Here is a 12,747-nt window from a genome sequence, read left to right as displayed (position 1 = left end):
AAACGACAAGACCAATCGACGGCAAACCTTACCATTTTTGCTGATAGTCAAGCAGCTATTAAGGCACTGGCCGCATCAATTCAAGATATGTTAAAGAATGCACGAGGTGACTCTCGCTTATCCAACAACACAATACCACACTTTCTTGGGCCCCCGGCCACCCTGGAGTGGACAGAAGTGAATGTGCAAGGAAAGGCTCTCAGCTTGACCTTCAGCGAGTGGTAGAGGACATAAGTATTCCTCTAAATGATCTGTATACTGCGATTGACTTGAGTGCAATTGCGGAAATCAATAGAAGGTGGTCTCTGACTATTAACAGCAGGGTCTCCAAAGCGCTCTGGCCAAAACCGAATCTTAAAAGGGCAAAATATCTGCTTGGATTCAACAGATCAACTGCCAGCGTCCGCACAGGTGTTATAACGGGTCACTGTACTACTGGCACCCCAGCCAGTAGAATGGGTGCACCCCTCAATCGTTTATGCACGAGTTGTGGAGATGAAGAACAAATTGACTTGGTACAACACCTCCTCTGTGAATATCCTGCACTTCAAAGAAGCCGTGTCAAATATCTTAGCCATTATTCTTACTGGGGCTAGTTTCCTTCTTAAAAAGATCTAAATGGTTTAAGCAACTTAGTTATAGGTTCGAAATCAAGTGCAAGTTTCAGAATGGACCTACCTTGTCTTAGTCAAGCAACTTGGCTAACCTAATCTAAACTAGCTTCCATTCATTATAGGAAAAAAAATGCCTTATACCGTCGCCAAATTTTTTGTTTAAATTAACAGGATTCTTCAATCGCTTAAAACTTTTTCTTCAACATACAAAAATTCAGTGGACTATTAAACTGCATATTCAAAATTTTTCTAAAAATTCAGACTAAAAAGTTCAAAAGTTAGATGAAATTTTGTGCAAATTGTTTGATAATTTTTATAGGAATTTTTTCTATAATTTTTATAAAGTTTAAAAAGTTGATTTATATGGTTTCGGTTAGAGAATGAACCATACTTAAAAAAAGTTGTAAAAAATTCTACCTCGAAAATTATGCTAGTTACGCTGATTACTGTATTTCCACTAATGTCAGGATTAGGGACACCTTCGCCATTATAGCTGACCTTTTCTTATAATCAGGGGCAACCTTTTCTTGTAAAAGCTGCTTGTAATCAATGCTCGTCTAATTAGTATTTCTCAAAACCACAAATCACATGGAAATAAATATTATATATCGATTTGGATTTACAAAAAAAAAAAATATCCAAAAATAATAAATTCGAACTTTCAAATCTCTGACAACTTTACTTACCAAAAAACTACCCGTTTTGCACCCAAACATCACATCACAAAGTATCGAATTAGTATTCGGGTTGGGGACTTAATTAGCAAAAAGGTTGTGACTAATCTTTTAGACATTCTTTGATGACAACTGCTTGGCTAACTCGCTGTATTTGAGGAACTTTGATTGCGAACTTTCATTGTACGGATTGATGATTGGTGCTGCCATGTTGCCTGCACTCACGGGACTCTTTGAAGCGCTCTTCGGAGACGTAGCTGCCGACTTAGGTGAGCATGCCAGCATCGGAGATTTTGCAGCATTCACCTCTCCGTCTCCGTCTTTGATGTAGTGCATCTTCGAGAAATGATGACGATAAGCGCCCTTTGAGCTGAAGACTGCATCACATTGCGAGCATTTGATCATGGACTCGGCATTCGAATTTTGTACGGCATCATTGCAAGCCCAACTGAAGGCCATCATATTGCCTGCCAGCTGAGAATTGTGATTGATGCCATTAGCGGCGTTGCGTGTCTTCATGGCTGGCTTCTCTGTCGTCTCGCAAAGCTTTTGAAGCGCCGCAAGTGGATTGGCATTTGTTTTTTTATTTGTAATGTTGTTGTTGGTTTCCGCACCAACCACGCTTTCTGTAGCATGCAACTGAGCGTTGGACGCACTTGTGTTCATATTATTTAGGCTGTCAAACATTGAAGAAAGCGCTGTGAGGCTACTGCCAACTGTCGGAAATCTCTTGTCTGCGGAAGATGTTGTGGATTTGGGTGTAATTGAGCGTTCGCTTGTGCTGGGACTTGCAGCGCGCGAGCAAGGAGTCTGCACTTGCGGCTTGTAGTGTAGAGAGTCACTCGATTGCCGTTCATCCTCTTGGTTATCAATCATATTGAATTCCTTTTTTACGGATATTTTATGTGGTGACATATCCAGGCTGGCCTTGTTGTCGTTCATCGTTAGCTCTTGCGGCTCGTTGGACGTTTCGGCAGGCTCTGATTTGATTTTCAGCAATTCATTGTCCATTGCCATGACGTCATTGTTATCAACTGTCTCCGCATTCGCTTCCGCGTTGGTCAACTTTTCCGGTGTTAGGCGTGGCGTTGACTGTCGTGCACGCTCTGCGTTATTGCGTTCGGGTGTGAACGATTCTATGCGACTATTGCAGCGTTCAGAGATCGAGCTCGACTCGCTTGCGCTACGATCTCGCGCTGAGAAGTTCGAGTAAGTGCGCATAAAGTGCATTGTTTGTGGATCTATGAGCGGTTTGGTGTAGTCGACGCTATCGTCAATACCGAGCCGCTTCAAAATACTGGAACCAAGCGGTGTGCTGCGCTGGCTGCCATTACCATTGCCCGAGTAGGAGCTGTTGTTGCGCGTGCGTATATCGAAACTCTTCTCGATGAGTTGCTCGATGGCGTTAAGCACTGATGGCGTAGAGGAGCTCGTCTTTTCACCTTCCTTGGGCAGCGGGCAAAGTATGTCTGGGCGTGTTGAGGCGTGAGACATATTGCTGTCGGCTGTTTTGCGCCCATCACTGCGACTAGTCGGGGTCTGTGGGCTAGCAAGCTGCTCGATACAACTCATGGTGTTAAGTGTGTGTTTCAACGCGTCACTGCTGTGATTGCGTGAGGGCACCATCAACATTCCGCCCAGACATTGCCTGATGTGATCGACAAATAGAGCTGTCTCGATCTTCTCGCCACACTTTTCGCATGTAATCTTAGTCGTAGCGGCAAAATCACGTAATGGCTTCAACGCGGGATCCAAACTATTATTTTTGTAGTCTTGTTGTGCGCGTTCCAACTCCAACAACTTACGCACCGGCAACGACTTCTTACGTTTTTCACGCATTTGCCGTCCACGTCGCGCGACCGCTGCAGTTGGCGTAGCTGCCGCATGCTCGCCACCGCCAATGGCACGCATCATGTGCTCCTTGTAGTGTGAATTTTTCATCATGTGATTGCTTAGCTCCTTGAGCGTTGGAAAGGCCTGATCGCACACCTTGCATGTTAGCACGGCACTTACAGTAGCCGCCGATGCGTTGTTGGGGCTAGAAATAACAACGGCCCCTGCATTGGCTATGGCAGACGGTGGCGATGCACCGACAGGTGATGTTGACGATGTTCTATTCGAGTTCGAGCTGCCGCTGTTCGAGTTTTTATCATCCGTCGACTTCCATGAAATGATCTGCTCTTGGGATATTATGTTCGTGTAGTGTTGCGTCTCCTGCATGTGCGATGTCATTTCGGCCAACGAGCGAAAACTCTGGCCGCACCACATGCACTTCAGTATTTCGCGCGTTTGCTCTGCACCTTTGCCGAGCCAGACATCTTGGCCGCGTACCAGTTTGCGTGGCAATGGCATCGTTTCTTTGATTAACAAATTGAGATCAGATTTATTGGACGTGGTCGCTGCAGTTGCTGTGGCTGATGTGGCAGCGGACGATGTGCCGGTATTAGTCGAGTGACGTAAGTGATGTGTCGATTGAGTTGTCTGATTGCTGGCGCTGCTATTAGTTGGGGTGCCATTTGGGCCCGTTGAAGGCATGTTGACACCACAATGTTGCGTCTCCTTCATGTGTGTTGTTAATGAGGCCAGTGTGGGAAAACTTTGTTTACACCAAACACATTTGAAGACATCTCGCACGGCGTCTGCCCCCTTGTTAAGCCAATGCGATTGCCACGCACTGTGTCGTCCGCCGCCGGAGTTGCTCACATTGTTGGCTGGTGCACCCACTTGCCTGTGCTGTGGTGGTAGCTCGGCACTGTCTGTAGCCGAGCCAAGTCTTGTCATTTCAGTCATTTTCTCTAGTGCTTTGGTAGCTTCATTTGGCAAAAGTTTATGTTTTCCATTCCATTCCATTGGCGAGAGTGGCGATTTGGGTGATAAGCTAGCCGCGGCCACCGCAGCTAAGTACGGATTAATTGTTGGTACCCAATTGCCAGCAGTGGATGGTAGCGCTTTGTATTCGTGCGCGGTGCGTAATGCTTTTCGCATTGGCATGTGGGACTCCTCATCTGAAGATTCACGTTTGCGTCCAACCGACAAATCAAGCGGACTATTCACATCGACTGGCGCATCCGCGGCATTGCTTAGCTCGCAATTGTCATCGTCCATCTTCTCGTCAACCTCATCGTCATCACTTTCATGTTCAGATTGCCGTCGGCGTTTCGTGCTAAAGTCCAGTACTGGCTCGTCGGCGATGGCGTCTGTTTGTGGTGAGGAGGGCGTTGTTCGTGCTAAGTGATTTGTAGTTGGCGAATGCGTTCGTGTGGCTTGTTGCACAAGTGAGGCTGCAGCTGCTAGTGGATTGGTTAGCAGCAAGTGATTCTGTTGTGCCGCTGCTGCAGCTGCGTTGAAATATGCAGCCATGGCGGCAGATTGTGGTGGCAACAAAGCAGCTGCTGCTGCCGGTGCTAGCGTGGCCGGCAATGGTAGACCTGCGGGTGGTGTGCTAGGTAGCGAGGTGGTTGCGGGCGTTGCAGAACGCTCATTGCCAGAGCAATGGGAGCCATTCGACGGACAACGTCCCTCCATGGCGGCTGCAGAAACATTCGATTCTCGTGATTGACAACGCGGGCTGGCCAACTCACTGAAATTGTAAATAGGTGAAGAAAAGTAGTGTTTAGAAGGCGTCAGTAGCTAATGAGCTGTGTGATGGTAGTATAATGTTTTATTTTATTGTAATAATAATAATGATAATTAATAGTCACTAAATATAAATTTGTATTATTTTTGAGATTTTTTTCTCAACTTATTACGCAATTTAGTGGTAATAATCATTATTGGCCTCAAAAGTCGTGTGCAATTTTCTAAATTTAAAGAAGAAAAACATTGTTTGCGAGAGTGGCTTGAACTATAAAATAAATATACCAAAGAAATAGCGAGCATTTGTTATATGGGGAAAATGACCGAGACCAAAAAAAAGAGCAAAAAAAAAAAAAATGTGAAAAATCAACGCAATTTTTGAGTCACTTCAAACTTTCACTTTATTACAACCAAATTCAATGGGTTATAAAACTGCGTACCCAAATTTTGTTTGAAAATTCTGAGTAAAAAGTTTGAAATTTTGATGAAAATTTGTTAATAAATCTCCGGATAAATTATAAGATTGGTTGGCGAAACCTGGCATTAGGGTACATATTTTTGAGGAGCTTTTAAGATTTAAGAAATAATAATTTTTTTCTTATTTATGTTTTTATAAAAATATACTTAATTTTCTTTCATATAAAAAATGTCGTGCATTTGTTATATGGAAAGAAAAGCCGCAAAAGTAAGCAAAAAAAAAGGAGTGAAAAATCAACGTAATTTTTGAGTGATTTGAAGCTTTCAATTTATTACACCAAAATTCAATAAGTATAAAACTGCGAACTTGCTGGTAAATTAAAAAATGGGCTGGTGAAACCTGGCAGAAAAATACATGTTTTTGAAGAGCTTCTAAGATTAAAGAGATAATAATTTTTTAATTTTCTTTGATAAAAATTTGTTGATAAATTTGCAGGTAAATTAAAAAATGGGTTGGTGAATTGTTTTTGAAGAGCTTCTAAGATTAAAGAGATATTTATTTTTTTATTATAAAAATATAGTTCGTTTTCTTCCATATAAAAAATATCGTGCCTTTGTTATTTGGAGAAAATGACAAACACCACAGGAAAAAGGTAAAAAAAATTCTGATTAAAAAGTTTGAAATTTTGATGAATATTTGTTGATAAATTATAAAAGTGGTGGGTGAAACCATACGAAAAGTATCGTGCCTTTCTTATTTGGAGAAAATTAGCAATACCTCAGGGGAAAAATGTAAAAAATTAATGTGGATTTTGAGCCACTTTATTAAGTTATTTATTGATTTAGCCAATGAATAGGATTAATTATTATAGGCTAAGTAAACATATTCTAAAAAAATAGGCAATAGGGAAATTAAAGCGCAAGCTTATAAACTATTTATAATAAATATTCAAAAAATTCAATAGGTGATTTTGAACATGAAAAATCTATCTCACCAAGTCTATAAATTTTATTAAACTCAATTAGAGCTCTAATAATAGGAGCATTTCGCGCATAAAGAGCTTTTGAGAGACCCACATAGAAAAACTCCGAACTATGAAGAGCTCTGGCACCGGGACTGTTGACTGTCATCGGCATCACGGATCAAATCAAAAAGGAAAGATAAAGATGAGATTATTCTCCTATACTGAAATCATTTTAAGTTAATCAATAAGTATCGCGATTCATATGAAAGGATAGCATCCGAGAAGCATAAATTACACAACGCGAAATGTATGAACTCGTTCCCATAATACGGAGACCAAATGACGAATGCATACTCAAGTTCGGAAACTACAAACGCCGTATACAAAAGCTTCAGCGCTTAAAGGTCAGAGATTTCGGAGCTATGACGCCTAAAAAAAGCAAGCATGAAGTAAGTTTTTGTAATAATAAAATTCACTTACTTACATATTTATTCATTTAATTATGAAAAATTAAATTGGAAAAAAAAAAAAAAATGAAAAAATTAACTATGAAAAAATTCAATTAAAAATAAACTTAACCTATAATTCCCCTTAATGTAACATTTCTTAAAGTTTACAAAAAAAAATTATTTTAGAGAATACTTAGAAACCAGTTGAACAATTCATTTAGTAACACTTTGAAGCGGAGCTTTGTGGAAAAAAAATCTAAGTTAATATGATATGAAAGCATATTATCGGAGCATGGGAACCATTATTAGTTGTAATCAACCCTAACCAGAAAATATTATGATTTCATAAGCCCCGCTGAGGAATATTGAAATTAATTTTATCGAGTAGCGATGGGGAGTCAATCACACTCTTATCAAATCGAAAAGGAGAGTGAGGGAGAGAATAGTCCATCTAATATCTAGTTTTCTTAGATTAATGAGCAAGCAACGACTTTTATAAGCAGGAATTGGATTAGAGAAATACAAAGAACACAAAGCATAACGCACAAAAGCTTTCTGAATACATTCAAGCCTACTAATATGACAAGCATCCGAATAAAGATGGCGTATTTCAGTTTTGAACGTACCAGAGAGGTACAATATATAATAACTTTAGAGTATATGGATCAACAAAGCCGAACTAAAACGTCGAATAAAGGCAAGTACGGAATGTGACTTTGAAATGGTGTAATTTAAATGTCTTTGAAAAGAGAATCTAGAGTCAAATATTTACAACACCAAGGTCAATAATTTCACTGCAATTATGTAATCTAGAGCCACTAATGTAGTAGGATGTAGGTATAAGAAAGTAAGATTTAGAATTAGAGACATGAAAACACTTGCTTATATTTAAATTTAACTGGTTTCTTTTATAGTAAGCAGCGACGTTATCTAAATCAGATTGCAAATGTATAGAGTCTGCTGTAATTGCAATCGCCGAGTATATCTGTAAATTACCAGCATACAAACGAAAATTTGAGTTATTAAAACAACTAGAAATGTAATTAACAAAAATTATAAAACGTAGGGGACCCGGTATACTTCCCTGGGGCACACCAGAGGACGCAATAAAAGAAATAGATGACCCAATAAAAGAAATAGATGACGCACCATTAACAAAAACAACACATTTCCGAGAGGAGAGATAGAATTTAAGCTATTTGTAACAGTTGATCTACCTTTCATCAGACCATGTTGGTCTAAAGAGATTAAACGATTAACTGGAAAATAAATTTTGTTTTTCACAATACATTATAGATTGGCTTTTAGTGCACTGCGACCTGAAGAGATCTATTGTGCAGCCATGTAGCCTAGTCAAACAGGTTAGGTTGTTAATAAATCCTAAAACTGCTGTAGGATTATTTTCTACCAGGAGGTTTGGATCTACCATATAGCCCCATTTCCCAGGTAATTTAGTTTGCGTTGTGCCACTGCTGGGCAAACGCATAGAACGTGTTCTGCTGTTTCTTGTGCCTCTTTGCAGAGTCTACAGGAATCGTCTTCTATCGCACCTATCTTTTGCATGTGATCATCAAGTTTACAGTGTCCTGTTAGTAGTTCAGTGTAAAGTCCTTTCTGGTTAGGTTGAGGATTGCTTTTGCCTTTATCCGTTCTGGATCTATGAGTCTTTTCGACTACCGCATGCCCGATTGGGCTGTCCAGTAGTCGATTAGGCCTCGTTGTTCCTGCACACGTAGAAAGGATTTTTTGAAGCTGTTATTTACCCCGCAGAAAGGTACAGGACCTGTGAAGGGAGTGTTTGCCTCCATTTTCGCTAAAGTGTTCGCAATTTCATGCCACTCATGTCCCGGAACCCACATCAAGGTAACAGAGTTTCTTGATGTTAGGGTGTTGAGGATTTTAAAACATTCCCAGACCAACCTTGCTTGGAATGAGAAGCTATCCAGCGATTTGCTGCTTCACTATCAGAGAGAATGTTAATATTGGCACCGCGTGTGCCTCTCCGTAGACATTCTCTGGCACACAACCTCCGCCTGCGAAATGGAAATGGCTTTCCAATTGCTATTGCTTCTTTGAAATGAGGTCCCACAATTTCAGCAACGGCACTACCGTCTTCCGCAATTGGACCCATCAGTAAACCACAAACCTGTACGCAGTATTTTAAGGATATTTCATTGTTTTTCCACGCTGAGCTGTCCCAAATTCCAGAATTCTAGTTTCCTTTCCTTCGTTCACTGTCAGGCATGGAGAGTTCAGGATTGAGCATAGAATTCTTACATGCTATGTAAGATTGCCTTCTTTGAGATGGAATATATTAAGAAGCCTTGGAGCTGCACTGACTGCCGACCCTTTGACTACAAGATAGAGTGGAATGAGTCCAGTGATCATTCCTAAAGCCGCTGTGAGGCAGGTTCGCAATAAGTTCAAATCATTTTGCAATCGTGAATAATTTGGAGATTGGTCTATAATTTAGAATATTATTTTTATTACCACTTTTGAATACTGGATTAATAGTTGTTACTTTTCAGGCATCTATGCACTTTCCCCGCTCAAGAGATTTATTAAACATTAATAAAAGCGGATAGGCAATTGCAGAGCAGTTTTTACAAAGATACGAAGATAGTTCATATATTAAATGAAAATTTTGAATCTAGAAGCACATGATGTATGTCTGATTTTAGAATAAGTGGAGCACACTCAAGTTGGGCTAAAATTTAATGAACTATAAAACTGCATATGAAAAAAATTTCTAATTTCGTGTTTTTCTAATTTCTAAATTTACTAAAATAAGTTTGAAATTCGGATTTAACTAGTTGTAGTTAGGCAACAGCTATAGTTTATACAAAACATAATGAACTTTAAAAAAAAAACTTTTAAAAAAATTGTAAAAGCTGGTGAAAATGTTGAGGCGAGCGCTATAGTTTGAGTTTTGGTTAGTCTGTTAGTCACAATTGATAAATATGAGTAACGTGCGACGCCATTTACCAAAAATTTTAAATCTTCTGATAGGGTGGAGTATATAACATATAATTTTCTGATTTTAGAGCATTTTTGACTATTACGTTTTTCTTGCGCCAAGAACAGTCAACACTTTTCAGCCACACAAATCTCAATACATATACATTTTTGGCAATTTGGGTAGTGCTTATCACTTATCTAACATATCTTATATATATTATAATTAGAAAATCTGAATTTTAATTAAAAATTGCTAATCTCCAAAAAAGGACACATAGAACAATTATAATAAAAAATAATGAGAATAATAATCACCTTGCTGTGAGCGCCTGCCTGTAGATTTCCAGCATAACCGCCTCGTGCAACATCATTTCTCAGCTGCCTGTTTGATTGAGCAAAATCGCAAAATCGCAAAAGAGTGCCAACAAACACACACACACTTGACTAACGGAACCAATAAGCTTCACCTCAACACTACACACAAATCCACATACACAACATTTTCAATGCACGCGAATTTTCGGTGTGGCCTATTTTCTTGTAGTTCAATTGATTTCAGCTGTGTTGAGTTTGGCATTTAGGAATGACGTTGCATGTGTGCGGCGGAGGAGGTGTTCTTTTTATTTTCTTCTCAGTACAGGAGGCTTCGTCGACTACCTTCTATATTAACACTTGCCACTTGTCGCGTTCTTGTTTGTCGACTGATTTATCAATGTCCACGGAAACCGCGATTAATTTGTGTTTTTTTGTTGTTTTGCTTTTTTCTTCTGGTTGGTTTTTAATAACAAACATATGAAAATATATTTCTTTTAAAAATAAATACTGCTAATGCTTTTATGTTCACTTTGGTTGCCTTCTAAGACGTCTGCTGATTTAGTAGCTACTGTCAGATTTCCACATAGTAGACGCTGCTGAAATTGTTGCTGACTCTACTGCATACAGTTCATATTGGCGGTGCTGGGCAGAGATGGATGTTTGAACATACATACGTACATACATATATATATAAATAAGTTTATAAGTATGCATGTATGTACGTATGTGTGTTTGCCTTATTGTGTCTTTTGAAATTGTACGAGAACGTGTCATTGGCGTGTTATGCCTCTATCAAAAACACACACGTCAAATAAATCAAATGTCAGGCGGCTGGCTAGTGGTATGATGTGCGCTGCTGTGCTGTGCTGTGCTTTGGTGTGCTGCGCTGTCGAGCGGCTGGGGTGCGGAGCGCAAGAAAAGGAATGTTTCAGCAGGCAGCAGCAGGCTATTGTGCCTAGTGTTGTTGTTGCTGTTATTGCTGCTGCTGACGAACGCTCTAATGGATAAGTGAATAAATGTGATGCGGCGCTACAGTTTGGGCGGCCACTAACACACACACACACACACCAACACATGTGAGTATGTGTATGTAAGCATACAACGTGACGTTTGTTCGGCCAGCTGAGCGTAGAAAAGGCGCAGTGGACACGCGGTCGTCGTTCGGTCGATTGGTCGATCGGTGGGTCGGTCGGTCCCACCAGCTGCCAGTTTGCTTTGGTTGTGCTTGTTTTTGTTGTTGCTAGTGGAGTGACAGTCATCAAAAAGTGTCAATCTCAAACAAAATACACGCACGCACGCACTTACGCACACACGCACACACAAATTATACACTCAAATATGAATGAGAGAAATGTAAACAATTTCCTTGCGCTTAAGTGGGTGGGTGGTTGGTATGTAGTCGCTGGCTTCCACACAGGGCTGCTGCTGAGGGCAACGGTGTTGAATTTGTGTATGTGTGTATGTGCGTGGCTGCTGACTTGTATTTTTGTTATGGATTTTTTCCACTTTGTTTTTGTTTTAAATTTGGTTTTATATCAACTCCCGCATAGCGCCTCAGTTTAGTGATTTACTAGCTATTTGTTGTAATTTATAGCATTTGTTGTTATTGTTGGTATGCAGCGCTATTTATTTATATAGATTTTGTGTGCCTAACATTTTTTTCGTTAAATTTCTCTGTTAATCTTCTGCGTTTCAATATGTCTATCTGTCGGCTATGCTTAATTTATTTATTTTTTGGCTAGTTTTAGTAGTGCAGAGTGAAACAATTTAAATATAAGCTTTGCTCGGAGGCGCTATTGTAACCAATGACGTTCTACCGAGGTGCGATTGTTGCTAGTTAAAAAAAAAATTAAATATAAAAATTATAATTTTTAAGTGATCTGCTTTGTGGCACTTATGCATAGATTTAAAAGTGCCTCTTTAATGATTTTCAAGCGCATTTATGTAAGAAAATTGTTTAACAATTTTGTTGTATCGTTAAATTATCCAGTTCATTTATTTATGTATGATTTCAAGTTTTAACTTTTTTGGTCATTTCTAGTTATATTTGTCAATTAATTAAATTTTTACCGTTTTATATATTTTGATATTTTTTCTGTATTTTTTGTACTTTAATCATTATTTATTATTTATTTTTTATTATTTAATATTCAATATTTTTTATTTTTTTTATTGCTTATTATTTATTGTTTTTTATTTTTTTTTATTATTTATTATTTATAGTTTATTATTTCTTTATTATTTTTTCTATTATTATTTATTATTTAATATTTAATAATTTTATTTTTCATTTATTATTTTTTATTGATTTTTATATTTTATTATTTCTTTTTAATTATTTATTGTTAAAATTTTTTATTTTTCATTTATTGTTATTATTTATTATATGTTTACGGTATTATTTATTATTTGTTATTTTTTATTTATTATTTATAATTTATAATTTGTTATTTTTTATTTATCATTTATTATTTGTAATATTTTAATTGTAATTTATTATTTATTATTTCTCATATATTATTTATTATTTATTATTCATTATTTATTATTTATTATTTATTATTTAGGTATTATTTATTATTTATTATTTATTATTTATTATTTATTATTTATTATTTCTTATATATTATTTATTATTAATTATTTATAATTTATAATTTATTATTTGTTATTTTTTATTTTTTATTTTTTATTTATCATTTATTATTTGTAATTTTTTAATTGTTATTTATTATTTCTTATTTATAATTTATTATTTATTATTTATTATTTATTATTT

General features: G+C 37.7%; 1 protein-coding gene and 1 non-coding gene across 2 annotated transcripts; one reads left to right on the top strand and one right to left on the bottom strand.

The window, feature by feature from the left end:
* Positions 1–1,331: 1,331 nt before the first annotated feature.
* Positions 1,332–10,024, bottom strand: LOC129248630 (protein tiptop). The gene is made up of 2 exons (XM_054888254.1): positions 9,969–10,024; positions 1,332–4,868 (listed from the first exon to the last, which is right to left on the bottom strand). Exons 1-2 carry the CDS (start codon positions 10,022–10,024, stop codon positions 1,400–1,402), a joined length of 3,525 nt encoding a protein of 1,174 aa, XP_054744229.1. The 3' UTR covers positions 1,332–1,399.
* Positions 10,025–11,744: 1,720 nt separating this feature from the next.
* Positions 11,745–11,874, top strand: LOC129249620 (U4 spliceosomal RNA). Its single transcript, XR_008582673.1, has one exon. It is a non-coding gene; the product is annotated as a U4 spliceosomal RNA (small nuclear RNA).
* Positions 11,875–12,747: the final 873 nt, after the last annotated feature.

The sequence above is a fragment of the Anastrepha obliqua genome, chromosome 5, assembly GCF_027943255.1.
Source record: "Anastrepha obliqua isolate idAnaObli1 chromosome 5, idAnaObli1_1.0, whole genome shotgun sequence".
Lineage (NCBI taxonomy): Eukaryota > Metazoa > Arthropoda > Insecta > Diptera > Tephritidae > Anastrepha > Anastrepha obliqua.
This window is presented reverse-complemented; position numbering and strand designations above follow the sequence as displayed.